The following is a 20,893-nucleotide window of genomic DNA, read 5'->3' as shown; positions in this document are numbered from 1 at the left end:
CCTTGGAAGATGCCCCAGAATGGGCGAGGATGGCTTAATGCAAAGCTTTTGTCAATGGGTCATGAATTCTTGGTGAGTGAGGGAAGTAGCCTGGGTAGGGGGTGGCTAAGAAGGGGGAGAGTCTGACTCCTGGGGCCAAAAACCTTGCAGAAATTATTCCACCCATAAAACTATTTTATAAGAGATTGGTGAAAGATGTTAAAACCCAGCTTTAGGCAGAGGAGGCTGGTATGGACCCAGCAGTTTTATGAGACTGAATGTCTGTATTAGCCCTTCCACATGCCAAACCTACCCACATGACAACCATGCTAATTGAGGGCAGAAGAAGGAAAGGTGAAATGAGAAGATAATATCACACTTTCTTTTTTTTTGTTTTTGTTTTTGTTTTTGTTTTTGCTGTATGTGGGCCTCTCACTGTTGTGGCCTCTCCCGTTGTGGAGCACAAGCTCCGGACACACAGGCTCAGCGGCCATGGCTCACGGGCCCAGCCACTCCGCGGCATGTGGGATCTTCCCGGACTGGGGCACGAACCCGTGTCCCCTGCATCGGCAGGCGGACTCTCAACCACTGCACCACCAGGGAAGCCCCACACTTTCTTTTTTAAAGTTTTGCATCAGTCTAATTCTTGGGTACCGTTTATTTATTTATTTTTACTTATCTGCGTTTTTAAAGAAATTTTATTATTATTTTTTTGGCCGCGCCGCACAGCCTGTGGGATCTTAGCTCGAACCCGGGCCCCCTGCACTGGGAGCGTGGAGTCTTACCCACTGGACCACCAGGGAAGTCCCATCTTCTGACTTTAGAATCTAGACTCCATATTCCACACCCTCACAGTTCTTCTCTGAGCACTTGCCAGTTGGTCTGAGGACCACATGACAGTATTCATGTACATATAATCTATACGTAGTATGATAATGTTTATTTTTTTTTTCTGGCACAAATTAAGAATTTCCTTAGGGGGGGCTTCCCTGGTGGCGCAGTGGTTGAGAGTCCGCCTGCCGATGCAGGGGACATAGGTTCGTGCCCCGGTCCGGGAAGATCCCACATGCCGTGGAGCGGCTGGGCCAGTGAGCCATGGCCGCTGAGCCTGCACGTCCAGAGCCTGTGCTCTGCAACGGGAGAGGCCACAACAGTGAGAGGCCCGCGTACAGCAAAAAAAAAAAAAAAAAAAAAAATTTCCTTAGGATAGGTTCTTCAAAGAAAAACACCAAAAGGCATTTCACCCAAGATGAAATAATACTTTTTTCATCAATTCCAGTAAAGCTTGATTTTTGGAATCATAAGCAGTAGGGGTTTTACCCAGATGATGCACTGGAAGATCTACAACTGGATAAACCATTTCCTGAGCTGAGAGAACATTTTCAGTCTTATGATTTGGATCATATGGGGGAAAAACGTCCATAGCCACACTCCATAGATTATAATCATCACTAAATATTTAGCACAGTGGAACAGTGAAACAAATGGATGAACACCTAAAATGTATAAAGAAAAAGAGGTCTTCAGATATTTGATTAGATAGGGGGTTCTAAAGGGGTAGGGGTTGGGCTAGGAAACTATTTAATTTCGGTTTTGCTGAAATGGTTCATAGTTTTAAAAGTTTGAGTGTTTCCACTTTTAGAGGATTTAAGCATCGGCAGATGGGTTGTGGAGCCATGGGGCAGGGGGATATACAGAGTTGGACAAGTGGAAATTGATTATCTTGGGTAATCAGCTAAGGTTTCCATCATCCTCAGCCTGCGGGCTCCGAAATGCCCTTGCATGTTGGGACAGGACACAATAAAGTAGGGAAGGCCTTAGGAAAGCAGGAAGCCAATGGAAAAGGCAAGTTAGGAGGCCTTGGTCAGTAGCTGCAGGAGGGAGAGGCCAGCATAAAGGGCACAGAGGCGGGGAAGGGTGTCTGCGTCCCATGTGTACTGGGGGCCCGATCTCTGCACTTCCAGGCCACTCAGCCCCACTAGAGCTTCTGTGAGGGTCAGTTCCTCTTCCCCAAGAGAGGAAAGCAGCTCAGGTTGCAGGGGGAAAACACCCTCTTTATCCTGGAGGAAATTCTGTTCCATTGTGCTCTCCACCTGGAAGGAACCAAAGTAGTAGGAAAAGAAAGAACTAGAAAGCTCTCTTCCTTTTTCCTAACTCAAAAAAACCATGAAAAGGGCTACCGTTCTTTTACTATAACCCCCTTTGTTACATTACATGACAACTCTGTCTGGGCCTTTTAATAACCCTGCATGATGAGCGGCAATTTGTTTTTAGCCCCTTTTGACAGAGGAGTGAATTGAGGCACACTTAGAGACATTAAGATTTGCTCACATCCCTTGGCTAGGAATAAACCAAGTCAGAGTTTTCTGTCTCTTCTCCTAGGATCAGGTTGAAAAACCCAGATAGTTGCCCCAAAGTGCACTCTTCTCCCTCTAGTTGTGAAATAGCAAACAGGAAGAAACATGGAGAGAAATGAGAAGTGGGCATGAGCTCCTGGGATAAGACAGAGATCCTGGAGGATGGTTCTGTCATTAGGCGAAATTGTATCTTTCCACTGGTTCTAGCTGACTCCCTCGCAAACTCTCCCCGACATCTGCCATTTTTTCTCACCAGCTTTAGCTGCAAAGGTAAGATCTTTTTCTCCATGGATTGTGCCAGCAGCTTCTGTTGGGCTTCACTTAACTCTGGAGAAGAAAAGCAGAGAAAGAGATGTGTGGGTGCAAAGGGGACTACAGGCTCCCAGGGGGTGTATTTCCAGAATGTCGGCATCCATTGATTCATACATTCATCCAAGGTTGAATGCCTGCTCTAGGCCAGGCACCTTTGCTGGATGTGTTAGGTAAAAATCATCCTCTCTTCACTCAAGGAACTTGCAGTCTAGTGGAGAAGACAAAGTAACATGCAATTATAATCAGGCTGTTACAGGAGCCATAGCTGAGGGTCTACTTTGGTCTTGGTGTTTGAGGGCAGGCTTCTTGAAGGAACAAACACCTCAGCTTACACGTGAAGGTCCAGAGAGTTTTTCAAGGTGGGGGAATGTTTCTTGCAGAGGGAAGAAGAGAATTCAGGGGCAAGATCAGAAGATGTTATCCTCAAATTAAAGCTAACAGATAGCGATATAAAAGTGATGAGCTTAGCTATATGTAGAAGTTTTAAATATATGGCTGATAAAACTAGGGTTATTTCCCAACCTCTGTTAGCAAGACTAGGCTATGATGACCAAGTGAATCCTTAGGAATGAAACCAATTTTTTTTTTTTTTGTGGTACGCGGGCCTCTCACTGTTGTGGCCTCTCCCGTTGCGGAGCACAGGCTCCGGACGCACAGGCTCAGCGGCCATGGCTCACGGGCCCAGCTGCTCCGTGGCATGTGGGATCCTCCCGGACCGGGGCATGAACCCGTGTCCCCTGCATCGGCAGGCGGACTCTCAACCACTGCGCCACCAGGGAAGCCTGAAACCAATTTTTGAAAATGTAGATATAAACTACTTAACTGTAGTATAATTTGCTTGACATTTACTTATTTACTCATTCATTCATTCATTCATTTATTCATCTGGAAATTCATTTAGTGGCTCATCCTACCACTGAATAGGTATATAAATGAAGACCTCACTCCCCACTTACCTGTTAGAGCTCCAAGGAAATAGAGGACGGCACCCATAGCCTCCTTTGAGAGTAGGACATCTTTTGGGAGTGCCTCCAGGGTTACTTCATGTCCTTTGTCTAGAGCTCCTTCAAGCTGTGGGGAAAGTTGGGTGGGTGACTATTTAAGATAACACAGTTAAAGGGCATAGTGCCTGGCACATAGCATTCCCTTGAGATGTGTTAACTATCTCCATCTCCTCGTTTCTTTTTCAAGGTATCAAGCCCTGAAAAGTATTGGACTCCTGGGTTCCTTGGTGTCTGAGCCCTGGACTCTGGAAAGGAAAGGTCCAGCCCCCTTCCAACAGAGCGGGGAGCCTACCCTCTGTTCATGAGGAGGGAGCATGTGCTTTGGGGGAATCTGCACTGTTTGCCCTTCTCCAGAGGGACACAGGGAGCAGTGGCAACCCTGGCAGCCTGGGGAACACTTGACCAGCCTTGGGGAAGGCGTCCACTGTCGATTCCTCTAGCCACTGCCCACCTGCTGCCAGACCCATCAGATCGCCACACACACCTCCACCAAAAGCCTTCCTTCTTCTGCATCTCCCATCCTTCCCTTGGGTCCTCACCGTGAGCTCCAGGTCTTCCAGCTCCTTTTTCTTCCCTAAGAGTTTGCTGAGGGAGCTGAGGAGGGAGCTCTTCCCTTCTGGGCTCAGCCTCTCCACTTCCGGGGTCTCCCTTTTTTTTTTTTTTTTTTTTTTTTTGCGTTACGCGGGCCTCTCACTGTTGTGGCCTCTCCCCTTGCGGAGCACAGGCTCCGGACATGCAGGCTCAGCGGCCATGGTTCACGGGCCCAGCCGCTCTGCGGCAGGTGGGATCTTCCCGGACCGGGGCACGAACCCGTGTCCTCTGCATCGGCAGGCGGACTCCCAACCACTGTGCCACCAGGGAAGCCCCCGGGTCTCCTTTTAAACCTCTTCTTTTAGGGTCTTGAAGTCCTCGTGTACCTCCCGTGTGGGGACAGTAGATGTGGTACACTCCCCATCAGGTCAGTCGGTGCTCTCCCTCCAGGCTTCCTTCACTCAGCCCTGCTCAGGCCCCAGGCTCTGATGCCCCCCGGGCTTTGCTCTCCTCTCTTTTTGCTTGACCAAGGAACACAGTTATGAAGTCATCCCCCAGCCTTGACTTGAGGTGTTGGGGGTGGGGTGGCGGGAGGGGGTGGACCAGGACCCACATTATCATCCAAGACAGGTTTTCATTCTCCCTGAGATCCCAGGCCCCATCCTGGATCAGTAGACAGTTGACCTCCCTTTCTCTAAGACCCCAGCTAAGAGTTGATAAGGAAGGTCTATTTTCCCTTCTCAAGAGTTAGCTGACAAAGAAGAATAATTTCGGTGACTGAGTAAAGACCAGGAGGGGACTGACCCAAAGAGCAGTGGGTCTAAATTCGGGGATGTGGGTGGATTAAAGATAGCTTGAACCTTGGCCTGTCCCTCTAGCAGCCTGGCATCCTAGGAATATGTCCAGCCTGCTTTGGAAAGAGTGGCTTCCTGGAAGTGGCTGCAACCCCCAGCAACTGGGACTCAGCACGTGTCTTCCCGTCCCTTCACCCCAAGGTTACTTCCCCTGCCTTCCTGCCAAAGTCTAGGGAGAAACACAAAATTCCTTACCGACATCAGATGCCTGGATAACTGAGGGGAAAAACAAAACAAAACAAAACCATTTAGAATGCAATCCTCCAAACCGGTAGCCGTACCCAGGGGATGAGATCTGAATGAGGAAATATATCCTGTCTCCTGGGACATCCCAGCCACCTTAAGGATGCTCCTGCTCCATTCATGGAAGGTAGGACTGGAGCAGCACAGACGCTAATGCATTGTGAAAAGGGGCAGCTGGATTAAGCTGGCATCACTGTGACTCAGCAGCTCCCACCCCGGGCACTGGGTGGCATAGGACAGGTTATAGTTACTAAGGCCTTGAGGACAGAAGTTGGAGGCATCAGACCACCTGGGCATCTTGTCCAAAGACTTTCCCCTTCCACTGCTTTTCCCTAAGCTGTTGGAATTCCTGCCACATTTCAGAGACGGTAGTTGGCTGAGATCTGCTCTGCCCTGTTCCTTGTCAGTCCCAGAGAGAAGGGAAGACGAAGATGGGAGTTTTAAACTTCTGTCAAGAAAGGTGCAGTGAAATGACAGGAAACAGGTGAGCTTCTCCTCTTCTGGCTCTTCTGAAGACAGAAGCATTGCACATATGTCAACATAAAACCTCTTTGTGCCTTTTTATCTAGAGCAGTTGTCAAGGCAGCTTTATCAGTGATCTTTATAAAAACACAGAGCTCATCCGCCCCCGCAATTTGGGAACACGCACTGTCTCCAGTATTTCTGCTTCTGATGGTGCCTTCCGGTCTCTTTCTGTTTCTCTGTCTCTCTTGGGCAAATTTCTGTGCCTCTATATGCCTTTCCGAAAGTTGAGGATAGATATCTTTCGGGCCTTGGGAAACAAAACCAGGGGTCTCCTTGGGGGATTATGGTATACCCTATTAGAGGGTGCAGGATTTCAGCAGGTAACGTCAGGGGGAGGGAGAAAGATGTGGGGAGCTGGGAAGTAATTTCACTCACCTCCAGGAGGGAAGGTTTGCATGTCATCATTGCAGATGGGTGGAATATCTGTAAGGAACAAGAGAGGGGAGGGCAGTGGGACTCTTAACAGCCGTCCCAAATTTTCTTCTCTGCTCTCAAGCCCATGGGCTCTGCTAAGGGCTAGGACCCTGCCCTCGAATGCCTCACCTAATCCCCTGCTCCGCCTCTATGGCTGGAAGTCATCATTTCTTCCTCTGTAAATCCTTTCCTATGATACCACTCTTTTCTACCTTGCATTCTAGTGCTGGTGTCTGTGTGCCTGTTTCCTCCAGTGGCCCCAGACTTCTTGAGAGCAGAGGCTGTGCTCATTCATCCCTGTACTCCCTTCCCCCATCTACACAGGGCTTCGCACTCAGGAGTTGCTCAGAACCCAGGTGTTCCTCACTCCCTCTCCAGAGCAGCCTCTGCAGTTGTGTCTCTGTCGGTTGGACCACAATACAATACACTCCTTTACTCCTTTCCTGGCGTTGCCACGGGAGGGGACCAGGATGCCTTAGGAGTGGTGCGGGTAATTCTTGTCTTGAGGGGAGAATGTGCTCACCCCACTCATCTTTGCCTTTGACCATCAGCTGTCTCACTCGAAATGCCAGGACGCAGCCCTTGGGGATGGTAACAGCCTCCTTGTGGTTTATGGATCCCTAGAAGTAGACAATGAGGATTTGTGACTCTGCAGAGATCCTAAGTATGAGACATTGGGAGTGAGGGGTGGGGGACCAGTGGAGGGCCAGGCCCGAGAGCCTTTGGGGAGATCAGAAGTTGGGAACCCTTCAGCGGTGTCCCTGATCGCCTTTCCACCTGGTGGGGTGAGCTTCAGAGCTCTTCTGCTCATTTCCGCTGATCAACCCTTTAACGATCTCTTTCTCTCTTCCTGGTTCAGGCACATGAAGGAACTGGGCTCCATCACCTGCCTGTGCATCCCTGTCCCACTTTAGAGCTTCCATCCAGGTCCTGGTTCCTTCTTCCTCTTTGCCATCTGTCCCATGCTCACCTCCTTTGGGAAGCCTTCCATGACTACTCCCTACTCCCGGTTCCCACTCATCCCTTGAATATTTATACAGTGTAGATATAGGTATGTAGATCGCTACTTATTTACATTGAATTTTCTGGCCTTTAACCTCTGTGTCTCCTGCATGAGACGGAGAACTTTCTGACAACAAGGATGCCTTTCCTGTAGATTGGGAGCATCGTGAGGGAAAATCCACAACTAAGAGTGTCCCCTTCCCTGGTAGCTCCCTGTGACATCTGGCACAGGACTCTACCCAGCTGGGCACCATTGACCACGGGGATGATTTGTTTCTGGCCAACTGGGGTCTGGATGTTGAAGAGAATGGGGAGGAAGTGGGTCCTTTTCGGTATCCTGAGGGGGCACTGATCGGGTTAAGTGATGCAGCCTCTGAGGGTAAACTGAATACGTGTGTGTGTGTGTGTGTGTGTGTGTGTGTGTGTGTGTACGTACCTAACCTGTAGCCCCAGCGGGGCGAAGAATGGGAGGGAGGAGGCTTGCCAGCTCTTGCCAGTCACCTCCTGTGCGGTCTGTACCACCTCCACCTCCACGTACAGGTTCTCTCCTCGCCCTCGCATCTCCTCCAGGAATGGGCGCTCTGCTGCCAGCTTCCTGGGGCAGGAGAAACATCAGGGAACCGTCCGGAGCTTTTACTCATCTGGGCCCTCCCCTACTTTTTTTTTTTTTAATTAATTAATTTATTTATTTACTTATATTTTTGGCTGCGTTGGGTCTTCATTGCTGCGTGCATGTTTTCTCTAGTTGCGGCGAGTGGGCTTCTCATTGCAGTGACTTCTCTTGTTGCAGAACGCGGGCTCTAGGCGTGTGGGCTTTAGTAGTTGTGGCGCACAGCTTAGTTGCTCTATGGTATGTGGGATCTTCCCGGACCACGGATCGAACCCGTGTCCCTTGCATTGACAGGCGGATTCTTAACCACTGCGCCACCAGCTAAGTCATTCCTGTAGTTTAAATCTTTAAGTTGCTGACCACCACATACGTATCTTCACCTTGACTCCTCTCCTGAGCTCCAGGTCCTCATTTCCAACTACTTTTAACATTGTTAAAAATTGAGATATAATTGACATATAATATTGTACTACTTTTAGGTATACAGCATAATTATTTTTCTTTCTTTTTTTTTTGGCTGCATATTGAACCTGTGCCCCCTGCATTGGAAGCACAAAGTCTTAACCACTGTACCACCAAAGCTACAATGTAATGATTTGATATATGTATATATGGGAAAATGATTGGGAATTCCCCGGTTGTCCAGTGGTTAGGACTTGGTGCTTTTTTTTTTGCTTTTTTTTTATACAGCAGGTTCTTATTAGTCATCCATTTTATACACATCAGTGTATACATGTCAATCCCAATCGCCCAATTCATCACACCACCAACCCCACCCCCCCGCGGTTTTCCCCCCTTGGTGTCCATACGTTTGTTCTCTACATCTGTGTCTCAACTTCTGCCCTGCAAACCGGTTCATCTGTACCATTTTTCTAGGTTCCACATACATGCGGTAATATACGATATTTGTTTTTCTCTTTCTGACTTACTTCACTCTGTATGACAGTCTCTAGATTCATCCACGTCTCAACAAATGACCCAATTTCGTTCCTTTTTATGGCTGAGTAATATTCCATTGTATATATGTGCCACATCTTCTTTATCCATTCATCTGTCGATGGGCATTTAGGTTGGTTCCATGACCTGGCTATTGTAAATAGTGCTGCAATGAACACTGGGGGCATGTATCTTTTTGAATTATGGTTTTCTCTAGGTATATGCCCAGTAGTGGGATTGCTGGATCATATGGTAGCTCTATTTTTAGTTTTTTAAGGAAACTCCATACTGTTCTCCATAGTGGCTGTATCAATTTACATTCCCACCAACAGTGCAAGAGGGTTCCCTTTTCTCCACACCCTCTCCAGCATTTGTTGTTTGTAGATTTTCTGATGACGCCCATTCTAACTGGTGTGAGGTGATACCTCATTGTAGTTTTTTTTTTTTTTTTTTTTTTTTTGCGGTATGCGGGCCTCTCACTGTTGTGGCCTCCCCCGTTGCGGAGCACAGGCTCCGGATGCGCAGGCCCAGCGGCCATGGCTCACGGGCCCAGCCGCTCCGCGGCATATGGGATCCTCCCAGATCGGGGCACGAACCCGTATCCCCTGCATCGGCAGGCGGACTCTCAACCACTGCGCCACCAGGGAGGCCCTCATTGTAGTTTTGATTTGCATTTCTCTAATAATTAGTGATGTTGAGCAGCTTTTCATGTGCTTCTTGGCCATCTGTATGCCTTCTTTGGAGAAATGTCTATTTAGGTCTTCTGCCCATTTTTGAATTGGGTTGTTTGTTTCTTTAATATTGAGCTGCATGAGCTGCTTATATATTTTGGAGATTAATCCTTTGTCCGTTGATTCGTTTTCAAATATTTTCTCCCATTCTGAGGGTTGTCTTTTTGTCTTGTTTATGGTTTCCTTTGCTGTGCAAAAGCTTTGAAGTTTCATTAGGTCCCATTTGTTTGTTTTTGTTTTTATTTCCATTACTCTAGGAGGTGGATCAAAAAAGATCTTGCTGTGATTTATGCCAAAGAGTGTTCTTCCTATGTTTTCCTCTAAGAGTTTTATAGTGTCCGGTCTTACATTTAGGGTTCTAATCCATTTTGAGTTTATTTTTGTGTATGGTGTTAGGGAGTGTTCTAATTTCATTCTTTTATGTAGCTGTCCAGGTTTCCCAGCACCACTTATTGAAGAGACTGTCTTTTCTCCATTGTATATCCTTGCCTCCTTTGTCATAGATTAGTTGACGATAGGTGTGTGGGATTACCTCTGGGCTTTCTATCTTGTTACATTGATCTATGTTTCTGTTTTTGTTCCAGTACCATATTGTCTTGATTACTGTAGCTTTGTAGTATAATCTGAAGTCAGGGAGTCTGATTCCTCCAGCTCCGTTTTTTTTTCCCTCAGGACTGCTTTGGCTATTCGGGGTCTTTTTTTTTTTTTTTTTTTTTTTTTTTTCTTTTTGCGGTATGCGGGCCTCTCACTGCTGTGGCCTCTCCCGTTGCGGAGCACAGGCTCCGGATGCGCAGGCCCAGCGGCCATGGCTCACGGGCCCAGCTGCTCCGCGGCATATGGGATCCTCCCAGACCGGGGCACGAACCCGTATCCCCTGCATCGGCAGGCGGACTCTCAACCACTGCGCCACCAGGGAGGCCCTATTCGGGGTCTTTTGTGTCTCCATACAAAGTTTAAGATTTTTTGTTCTAGTTCTGTAAAAAATGCAGTTGGTAATTTGATAGGGGTTGCATTGAATCTGTAGATTGCTTTGGGTAGTATAGTCATTTTCACAATATTGATTCTTCCAAGCCAAGAACATGGTATTTCTCTCCATCTGTTGGTATCCTCTTTAATTTCTTTCATCAGTGTCTTATAGTTTTCTGCATACAGGTCTTTTGTCTTCCTAGGTAGGTTTATTCCTAGGTATTTTATTCTTTTTGTTGCAATGGTAAATGGGAGTGTTTTCTTAATTTCTCTTTCAGATATTTCGTCATTAGTGTATAGGAATGCAAGAGATTTCTGTGCATAAATTCTGTATCCTGCTACTTTACCAAATTCATTAACTAGCTCTAGTAGTTTTCTGGTAGCATCTTTAGGATTCTCTATGTATAGTATCATGTCATCTGCAAACAGTCACAGCTTTACTTCTTCTTTTCTGATTTGGATTCATTCTATTTCTTTTTCTTCTCTGATTGCTGTGGCTAAAACTTCCAAAACTACATTGAATAATAGTGGCGAGAGTGGGCAACCTTGTCTTCTTCCTGATCTTATAGGAAATGCTTTCAGTTTTTCACCATTGAGAATGATGTTTGCTGTGGGTTTGTCATATATGGCCTTTATTATGGTGACGTAGTTTCCCTCTATGCCCACTTTCTGGAGAGTTTTTATCATAAATGGGTGTTGAATTTTGTCAAAAGCTTTTTCTGCATCTATTGAGATGATCATATGGTTTTTATTCTTCAATTTGTTAATATGGTGTATCACACTGATTGATTTGTCTATATTGAAGAATCCTTGCATCCCTGGGATAAATCCCACTGATCATGGTTCATGATCCTTTTAATGTGCTGTTGGATTCTGTTTGCTAGTATTTTGTTGAGGATTTTTGCATCTATATTCATCAGTGATATTGGTCCGTAATTTTCTTTTTTTGTAGTATCTTTGGTTTTGGTATCAGGTTGATGGTGGCCTCATAGAATGAGTTTGGGAGTGTTCCTTCCTCTGCAATTTTTTGGAAGAGTTTGAGAAGGATGGGTGTTAGCTCTTCTCTAAATGTTTGATAGAATTCACCTGTAAAGCCATCTCGTCCTGAACTTTTGTTTGTTGGAAGATTTTTAATCACAGTTTCAATTTCATTACTTGTGATTGGTCTGTTCATATTTTCTATTTCTTCCTGGTTCAGTCTTGGAAGGTTATACCTTTCTAAGAATTTGTCCATTTCTTCCAGGTTGCCCATTTTATTGGCATAGAGTTGCTTGTAGTAGTCTCTTAGGATGCTTTGTATTCCTGCAGTGTCTGTTGTAACTTCTCCTTTTTCATTTCTAATTTTATTGATTTGAGTCCTCTCCCTCTTTTTCTTGATGAGTCTGGTTAATGGTTTATCAATTTTGTTTATCTTCTCAAAGAACCAGCTTTTAGTTTTATTGATCTTTGCTATTGTTTTCTTTGTTTCTATTTCATTTTTTCTGCTCTGATATTTATGATTTCTTTCCTTCTGCTAACTTTGGGTTTTGTTTGTTCTTCTTTCTCTAGTTCCTTCAGCAGTAAGGTTAGATTGTTTATTTGAGATATTTCTTGTTTCTTGAGGTAGGCTTGTATAGGTATAAACTTCCCTCTTAAAACTGCTTTTGCTGCATCCCGTAGGTTTTGGATCGTCGTGTTTTCATTGTCATTTGTCTCTAGGTATTTTTCGATTTCCTCTTTGATATCCTCAGTGATCTCTTGGTTATTTAGTAACGTATTGTTTAGCCTCCATGTGTTTGTGTTTTTTACATTTTCCCCCCCTATAATTGATTTCTAATCTCATAGCGTTGTGGTCAGAAAAGTTGCTTGATATGATTTCAATTTTCTTAAATTTACTGAGGCTTGATTTGTGACCCAAGATGTGATCTATCCTGGAGAATGTTCCATGCACACTTGAGAAGAAAGTGTAATCTGCTGTTTTTGGATGGAATGTCCTATAAATATCAACTAAATCTATCTGATCTATTGTGTCATTTAAAGCTTCTCTTTCCTTATTTATTTTCATTTTGGATGATCTGTCCATTGGTGTAAGTGAGGTGTTAAAATCCCCCACTATTATTGTGTTACTGTCGATTTCCTCTTTTATAGCTGTTAGCAGTTGCCTTATGTATTGATGTGCTCCTATGTTGGGTGCATATATATTTATAATTGTTATATCTTCTTCTTGGATTGATCCCTTGATCATTATGTAGTGTCCTTCCTTGTCTCTTGTAACATTCTTTATTTTAAAGTCTATTTTATCTGATATGAGTATTTGCTACTCCAGCTTTCTTTTGATTCCCATTTGCATGGAATATCTTTTTCCATCCCTTCACTTTCAGTCTGTATGTGTCTCTAGGTCTGAAGTGGGTCTCTTGTAGACAGCATATATATGGGTCTTGTTTTTCTATCCATTCAGCAAGCCTGTGTCTTTTGGTTAGAGCATTTAATCCATTCACGTTTAAGGTAATTATTGATATGTACATTCCTATGACCGTTTTCTTAATTGTTTTGGGTTTCTTTCTGTAGGTCTTTTTCTTCTCTTGTGTTTCCCACTTAGAGTTCCTTTAGCATTTGCTGTAGAGCTGGTTTGGTGGTGCTGAATTCTCTTAGCTTTTGCTTGTCTGTAAAGCTTTTGATTTTTCCATCGAATCTGAATGAGATCCTTGCTGGGTAGAGTAATCTTGGTTGTAGGTTCTTCCCTTTCATCACTTTAAGTATATCATGCCACTCCCTTCTGGCTTGTAGAGTTTCTGCTGAGAAATCTGCTGTTAACCTTATGGGAGTTCCCTTGTATGTTATTTGTCGTTTTCCCCTTGTTGCTTTCAATAAGTTTTCTTTGTCTTTAATTTTTGCCAGTTTGATTACTATGTGTCTCGGCATGTTTCCCCTGGGGTTTATCCTGTATGGGACTTGCTGCTCTTCCTGGACTTGGGTGGCTATTTCCTTTCCCATGTTAGGGACGTTTTTTGACTATAATCTCTTCACATATTTTCTCTGGTCCTTTCTCTCTCTCTTCTCCTTCTGGGACCCCTATAATGTGAATGTTGTTGCACTTAATGTGGTCCCAGAGGTCTCTTAGGCTGTCTTCATTTCTTTTCATTCTTTTTTCTTTATTCTGTTCCGCAGCAGTGAATTCCACCATTCTGTCTTCCAGGTCACTTATCCGTTCTCCTGCCTCAGTTATTCTGCTATTGATTCCTTCTAGTGTAGTTTTCATTTCAGTTATTGTATTGTTCATCTCTGTTTGTTTGTTCTTTAATTCTTCTAGGTCTTTGTTAAACATTTCTTGCATCTTCTCGATCTTTGCCTCCATTCTTTTTCTGAGGTCCTGGATCATCTTCACTATCATTATTCTGAATTCTTTTTCTGGAAGGTTGCCTATCTCCATTTCATTTAGTTGTTTTTCTGGGGTTTTATCTTGTTCCTTCATCTGGTACCTAGCTCTCTGCCTTTTCATCTTGTCTACCTTTCTGTGAATGTGGTTTTTGTTCCACAGGCTGCAGGATTGTAGTTCTTCTTGCTTCTGCTGTCTGCCCTCTGGTGGATGTGGCTATCTAAGAGGCTTGTGCAAGTTTCCTGATGGGAGGGACTGGTGATGGGTAGAGCTGGCTTTTGCTCTGGTGGGCAGAGCTCAATAAAACTTTAATCCACTTGACTGTTCATGGGTGGGGCTGGGTTCCCTCCCTGTTGGTTGTTTGGCTCAAGGCAACCCAACACTGGAGCCTACCTGGGCTCTTTGGTGGGTCTAATGGTGGACTCTGGGAGGGCTCACGCCGGAACTTTTGCTGCCAGTGTCCTTGTCCCCATGGTGAGCCACAGCCACCCCCCACCTCTGCAGGACACCCTCCAACACTAGCAGGTAGGTCTGGTTCAGTCTCCCCTGGGGTCACTGCTCCTTCCCCTAGGTCCCAATGTGCACACTACTTTGTATGTGCCCTCCAACAGTGGAGTCTCTGTTTCCCCCAGTCCTGTCAAAGTCCTGCAATCAAATCCCACTAGCCTTCAAAGTCTGACTCTCTAGGAATTCCTCCTCCCGTTGCTGGACCCCCAGGTTGGGAAGCCTGACATGGGGCTCAGAACCTTCACTCCAGTGGGTGGACTTCTGTGGTATAAGTGTTCTCCAGTCTGTGAGTCACCCACCCAGCAGTTATGGGATTTGATTTTACTGTGATTGCGCCCCTCCTACCGTCTCATTGTGGCTTCTCCTTTGTCTTTGGATGTGGGGTATCTTTTTTGGTGAGTTCCAGTGTCCTCCTGTCGATGACTGTCCAGCACCTAGTTCGTATTCTCACAAGAGAGAGTGAGAGCATGTCCTTCTACTCCACCATCTTGGTTCATGGCTCTCTTATTATTATTTTTTTAATTGAAGTATAGTTTTTTAAACATTTTATTGAAGTATAGTTGATTTATTGGGTTGGCCAAAAAGTTCCTTCGTTTTTAAAGTAAAAATAAAAGACACATTTTTCATTTTCACCAAGAACTTTATTGAACAACGTACTCACTGATTTGTTCCACTATCTTCTGCCATTTTTCAGGTAACTTCATAATTCCATCTTCTCAAAACTTTTTATCTTTTTTTTTTTTTTTTTTTTTTTTTGCGGTACGCGGGCCTCTCACTGTTGTGGCCTCTCCCGTTGCAGAGCACAGGCTCCGGACGCACAGGCTCAGCGGCCATGGCTCACGGGCCTAGCCGCTCCGCAGCATGTGGGATCTTCCCAGACCTGGGCACGAACCCGTGTCCCCTGCACAGGCAGGTGGACTCTCAACCACTGCGCCACCAGGGAAGCCCAACTTTTTATCTTTTTGAACAAAGAACTATTCCCAGGTGCCTTTTACAGTCTTCCAGGGAATTGAAATTTTTTCCCTTTAAGAGAATTTTGTAAAGACTGAGAGAAATGGAAATACAAAGATGCAATGTCTGGTGAATACCGTGGATGAATCAGAACTTCCAGGCAAGCTGTAACAGTTTTTGCCTGGTCATCAAAGAAACATGAGGTTTTGCGTTATACTGATGGAAGATTATGCATTTTCTGTTGACTAATTCTGGACACTTTTCGAGTGCTGCTTTCATTTGGTCTAATTGGGAGCAGTACTTGTTGGAATTAATCGTTTGGTTTTCTGGAAGGAGCTCATAATAGAGGACTCCCTTCCAATCCCACTATATATATACCACATTCACCTTCTTTGGATGAAGACCGGTCTTTGGTGTGGTTGGTGGTGGTTCATTTCGCTTGCCCCACAATCTCTTCCATTCCACATTATTGTACAGTATCCACTTTTCATCTCCCGTCACAATTTGTTTTAAAACAGAATGTTTTTGTTACATTTAAGTAGAGAATCACATGAGGAAATAGGGTCATGAAGGTTTTTTTCGCTTAACTTACGTGGAACCCAAACATCAAAGCGATTAACATAACCAAGCTGGTGCAAATGACTTTCAACACTTGATTTGGGTATTTTGAATATGTCAGCCACCTCCCACGTGTTATAACGTTGACTGTTCTCAGTTAATGCTTCGATTTGATTGCTATCAACTTCAACTGGTCTGCCTGACCTTGGAGCATTGTCCAGAAGAAATTTCCAGCACGAAATTTCGCAAACCACTTTTGATACGTTCGATCAGTCACAGCACCTTCTCCATACACTGCACAAATCTTTTTTGCATTTCAGTTGTTTTTACCTTTCTTGAAATAATAAAGCATAATATGCAGAAAATGTTGCTTTTTTCCTTCCATCTTCAGTATTAAAATGGCCACACAAAAATTCACCAATTTTGGACTTCCCTGATGGCACAGTGATTAAGAATCTGCCTGCCAATGCAGGGGACACAGGTTCGAGCCCTGCTGGGAAGATCCCACATGCCGCGGAGCAACTTAGCCCGTGCGCCACGACTACTGAACCTGCGCTCTAGAGCCTGCGAGCCACAACTACTGAGCCTAAGTATCACAACTACTGAAGCCCGGGTGCCTAGAGCCCGTGCTCCACAACAAGAGAAGCCCCCACTCGCCACGACTAGAGAAAGCCCACACACAGCAACGAAGACCCAACGCGCCATAAACAAGTAAATAATTTTAAAAATTCACCAATTTTGATGTTTTTTTTTAAATGCACGCTGATATGACAGCTGTCACAATACATCTAACAAAGTTGTTTTGAATGAAGTTAAAGACAACTAAGCACTACGAGAGCCGTCTTACAGAAAAAACCAAATGATCTTTTTGGCCAACCCAATACAATGTTGTGTTGGTTTCAGGTGTACAGCAAAGTGATTCAGTTATACATATATGTACATATTCTTTTTCATATTCTTTTCCATTATGGTTTATTATAGGATATCGAATATAGTTCCCCGTGCTATACAGTAAGACCTTGTTGTTTATGTATTTTATATATAGTAGTTTGTATCTGCTAATCCCAAACTCCTAATTTATCCCTCCCTACCAAGGTCTTGCTCTTATCTGAAATCCCTGCCTGGATGGAATTTTAAAGGGGACTTTACACACATGGCAGATCTCTAGATGACAAACCAAGACATTTACAAGCAAGGCTCCTGTGGTGTTGGGATATGTGTCTGCACATCTGTATGTATAACCTGAATACCACTGAGCCTTCATACACTCACCTTTAGGGTCTCCTCAGTATCATCCATCACAAATGAAATGTGACCTTGAAGGCTATGAACAGTAAGTTAGGAACTTCTTTTTTTTGGCGGCACCGCGCAGCATGCGGGATCTTAGTTCCCCGACCAGGGATCAAAACCGTGCCCCCCTGCGTTGGAAGCGCGGACTCAACAACTGGACCACCAGGGAAGTCCCAAGGTCTTTACTGGAGATTTTCTTGAGGGGCTGGTGGTGAATGGGGGAGATTAGACCACATAACACTCAGCGAAAGTCCTAAAAACTTGACTGTTCCTCCTCTGTCCCCAAAGTCTCATTCAATATGACAGCTGCTCCCAAATCTCTCTCCCCTGTCTTGAAACAAAACAAGACTTTGCCCCTGCTGGGCCTCTGGTCCCTGCCCCCATCTTTTGGTTCCCTTCCCTTCCCATTCACCCTGGGCTCGTCTTGTGCAGCTACCTAATACCTCCTCCCTCGACAGCTCTAACCATTACCTTAAACAAACATCCCTTCTTAGGCGGTGGGACGGGAGCTTGGGCGTGGGGGAAGGCTGCCATTAGTCATGCGGTTCCTGTCACAATTGCACATCTATGCAGAAATGTGTGTCTGTGTAATCACCTCTCCATCTCTCTTTTCCTGGTTCTTCCTGGATTTCCATCTCTTCCTCTCTGTATCTCTTATTCAGCACATTGATGTGATACGACAGCAATCCAGCATGTGATCCTGGGTTGTGCAGTCTCCCATCCTTTAATCAGCTCCAGAGAAGGCGGCTCCACTTCCCACCCTCTTCCCAGCCCACCATTGCCTCAGCCAGACTTTTGGGAGTTTCTTCCTCGTGTCTATCTTCCTCCCACTGACTGCAAGCCAAGGTTTCCAGTTCAGCTCATCCTCCAAAGACTTGGAGAAGAGTGATTTCAAGAAGTCACACCTGGGACTTACCTGGTGGCCCACTGGTTAAGAATCCGCCTTCCAACACAGGGGATGAGGGCTTCATCCCTGGTCAGGGACATAAGATGCCACATGCCATGGGGCAACGAAGCCTGAGTGCCACAACTACTGAGTTCAGGCGCCTCAACGAGAGAGCCCGAGTGCCGCAACAAAAAGATCCTGTGTTCCGCAACTAAGACCCGACACAGGGGCTTCCCTGATGGTGCAGTGGTTAAGAGTCTGGCCGGACATGGGTTCGAGCCCTGGTCCGGGAAGATCCCACGTGCCGCGGAGCAACTAAGCCCGTACGCCACAACTACTGAGCCTGAGCTCTAGAGCCCGCGTGCCCAGAGCCCGTGCTCCACAACAAGAGAAGCCACCACAGTGAGAAGCCCGCACACTGCAACGAAGAGTAGCTCCTGCTTGCTGAAATTAGAGAAAGCCTGCGTGCAGTAACAAAGACCCAATGCAGCCAAAAAAAAAAAAAAAAAAAAAAAAAGTTTATTTATTTATTTTAAAAAAAGACCCAACACAGCCAAGAATAAATAAATAAATATTAAAAAAAATAAGTCACACCTGTTTCTGCTCTTCCTGAGGACCCAGAAAGTCCATCAAGCCAGCTTTCTCTCCTCTGACCTAGAAATCTTGCCTCTTTATTTCTCTTGCCCTCCTTTATTCCCTCTGAACTCTACCAGGCCTGTCCTTATTCTCCTTGTCCTGCTCCCACCCCACCTTCACCCCATCACACCATTCCCCCAACTGCATGATGGTGTTCCAAGCAGGAGCCTTTGAGGGTTCAAGGTGCAGAGAAGAAATGAGGGCTTGTGAGGTCATCAGGTTGGAAGGTCTTGTGCTTTTGGAATAAAAACATCCATGCCAGGCTTGTCCCAGTGCTGTTCCTCCCACCCAGCATATCCTGTCTTTTTGCCACCCTCTACCCCATTCAGCACCAGCTCCTCAAGAAAACCTCCAGTAAAGTCCTTAGGGATAAGCCACAGAATCACTTTAGGGTCCAGAGACTTCTTTTCCTCAGAGTCCTTGTTTATGTTCAGGGAAATCTGGGACACAATTCAAATTGTGCTGGAGGAAATTTAAGTTGGATTAATGTGTAAGTACTCTTTACGTCAATTAATAGTGATTTATTGAAACAGGAGCCTGGGTAGTGCATGGTGCTGATGCAGGCAACAGGCTTTGCTCTGTATCTCCCTCTGGTGGTCAGTTAAGGGAGGTAATCATCCCCGAGGTTTGCTCCAATCTTGTGATTTGTGTGTGGTTGCTAGGAGATGGGGGTCTGGTAAGGGAATCGACTTAGGGGAGGAAGCCCCAGCCACCTGTTCTCTAAGACCCTGACCCACAGAGTACACTGCAGACTCTGAAGACAGACACAGACATTGGGACGGGGCATTATTTACTTACCCATTTTCTTCTTTATTCTCCTTTTTTTATATATATAGTTTTTTTCTTCTTTTGGGGGGTGGGGTGGGTCTTCCTTTTGTTGTAGATTTTATTTTACTTTATTTTTTGGCCACGCTGCGTGGCATGTGTTGTCCTAGTTCCCCGACCAGGCATCGAACCTGTGCCCCCTGCATGTGAAGTGTGGACTCTTAACCACTGGACCGCCAGGGAAGTCCTTCTTTATTATTCTTAATTTTCTCCTCAGGAAGGGGCCAAAGAGGAAGGAGAGAGGGGTAGGCTACTGAAGTTCAGGAGGGTGGAAGGCACTGATCCTGGCAAGAATGGGAAGAAGCTGACACCCTGGGAGTTATGAGGGCAGGAAGGAGCTTAAGGAACGTGCCTGTAGCAGACAGAGCCAATTTGTAGGGTGTGGGAAGCCTGGAGCACTTGGGGGAAGGGACCCCCTGCACAGACATACTCCCGGACCTTTGTTGAGTAAAAAGAGGTGGACTAGCTAGGGATGAAGTGGAGTGGTGGAGAAGCAGGAAGAATGTGCAGTGAGGGCGTTGCGTTTTATATTTCTCATGGGGGACTTCCCTGGCAGTCCAGTGGTTAAGATTCTGCACTTCCACAGCAGGGGGAGTGGGTTCGATCCCTGGTCGGGGAACTAAGATCCCCCATGTGAGGCCAAAAAAAAAAATTATATCTCTCATGGGAGGTTGGAAGTTTTGGGGTGCAGACTGCCGATTGTGAGCTATACTTCCATAAATAAACTATACTTCTTTTCTGAATGGAGTAAAAATAAGACTCTTTTCTTATCCCCTCAAAAAATGTTCTTCCCAAATTCTCAAATCCGCTTTAGAGCCTAAGACATCTCCAAAATCCTGGCTGGGCAGACACTGGTCAGTGGCTTGTGACACTTACTCAAAGTTGTGCTGAATCACTGAAGAAGTACGTCAAACTCAAGGTCAAACTACAAGGTGCCAGCCCTCGCTGCCCCCAGCCCTCTGCTGCCAGGCACCCTACTCGTAGTCAGGCTGAAGATGCAGCTGTGCCAGGTGCTGGAGCTCCTGCCCACTCACAGCTGATGAAAGAGAAGCTTTCCTCCTCAGCTGTGACTGCCAGGCCCTCGTGATGCGACAAAGGTCCCAGATCCTTGTGGAAGAGACTGGGTCCCAGATGGAGCCTTTGAAGCTCTGCTTCCAGGAGAACTTGGAGTCGAAGCTCCTCTCCATTTCACCAACTCCCCCAGGCCTGCACCAAGCCCCACTCTGTTTTCCCCAGTTCTGGTTGGGGAAAGCCAGGTGTTGTTGGCCACACCTGAAATATGGCGAGGATGGCATGGAGGGCGCAGAATGTTGACAAGGCATTGGGGTCCCGGGTATAATGGTGTCCATCCCCTTGTATGTCAAGGCTGCAGAGTCCGACTAGGGCTGGGTGACCTTCAGCTCCTCACCCTAAAAGCCCCT

The 20,893-nt window shown here is 45.8% G+C and overlaps 1 protein-coding gene across 1 annotated transcript; it reads right to left on the bottom strand.

Moving 5' to 3' along the window:
* Nucleotides 1–1,829: 1,829 nt before the first annotated feature.
* On the bottom strand, nucleotides 1,830–20,659 carry GSDMA (gasdermin A; the record flags this gene model as incomplete). The annotated part of the gene is made up of 10 exons (XM_082605434.1): nucleotides 1,830–2,072; nucleotides 2,590–2,663; nucleotides 3,605–3,719; nucleotides 4,192–4,328; nucleotides 5,221–5,253; nucleotides 5,763–5,789; nucleotides 6,181–6,228; nucleotides 6,743–6,839; nucleotides 7,663–7,816; nucleotides 20,451–20,659. 10 exons carry the CDS (start codon nucleotides 20,657–20,659, stop codon nucleotides 1,830–1,832), a joined length of 1,137 nt encoding a protein of 378 aa, XP_082461560.1.
* Between the last annotated feature and the right edge of the window lie 234 nt (nucleotides 20,660–20,893).

This window comes from Mesoplodon mirus (genome assembly GCF_964341445.2).
Source record: "Mesoplodon mirus genome assembly, chromosome: 18".
In the NCBI taxonomy this organism is placed as follows: Eukaryota; Metazoa; Chordata; class Mammalia; order Artiodactyla; family Ziphiidae; genus Mesoplodon; species Mesoplodon mirus.
This window is presented reverse-complemented; position numbering and strand designations above follow the sequence as displayed.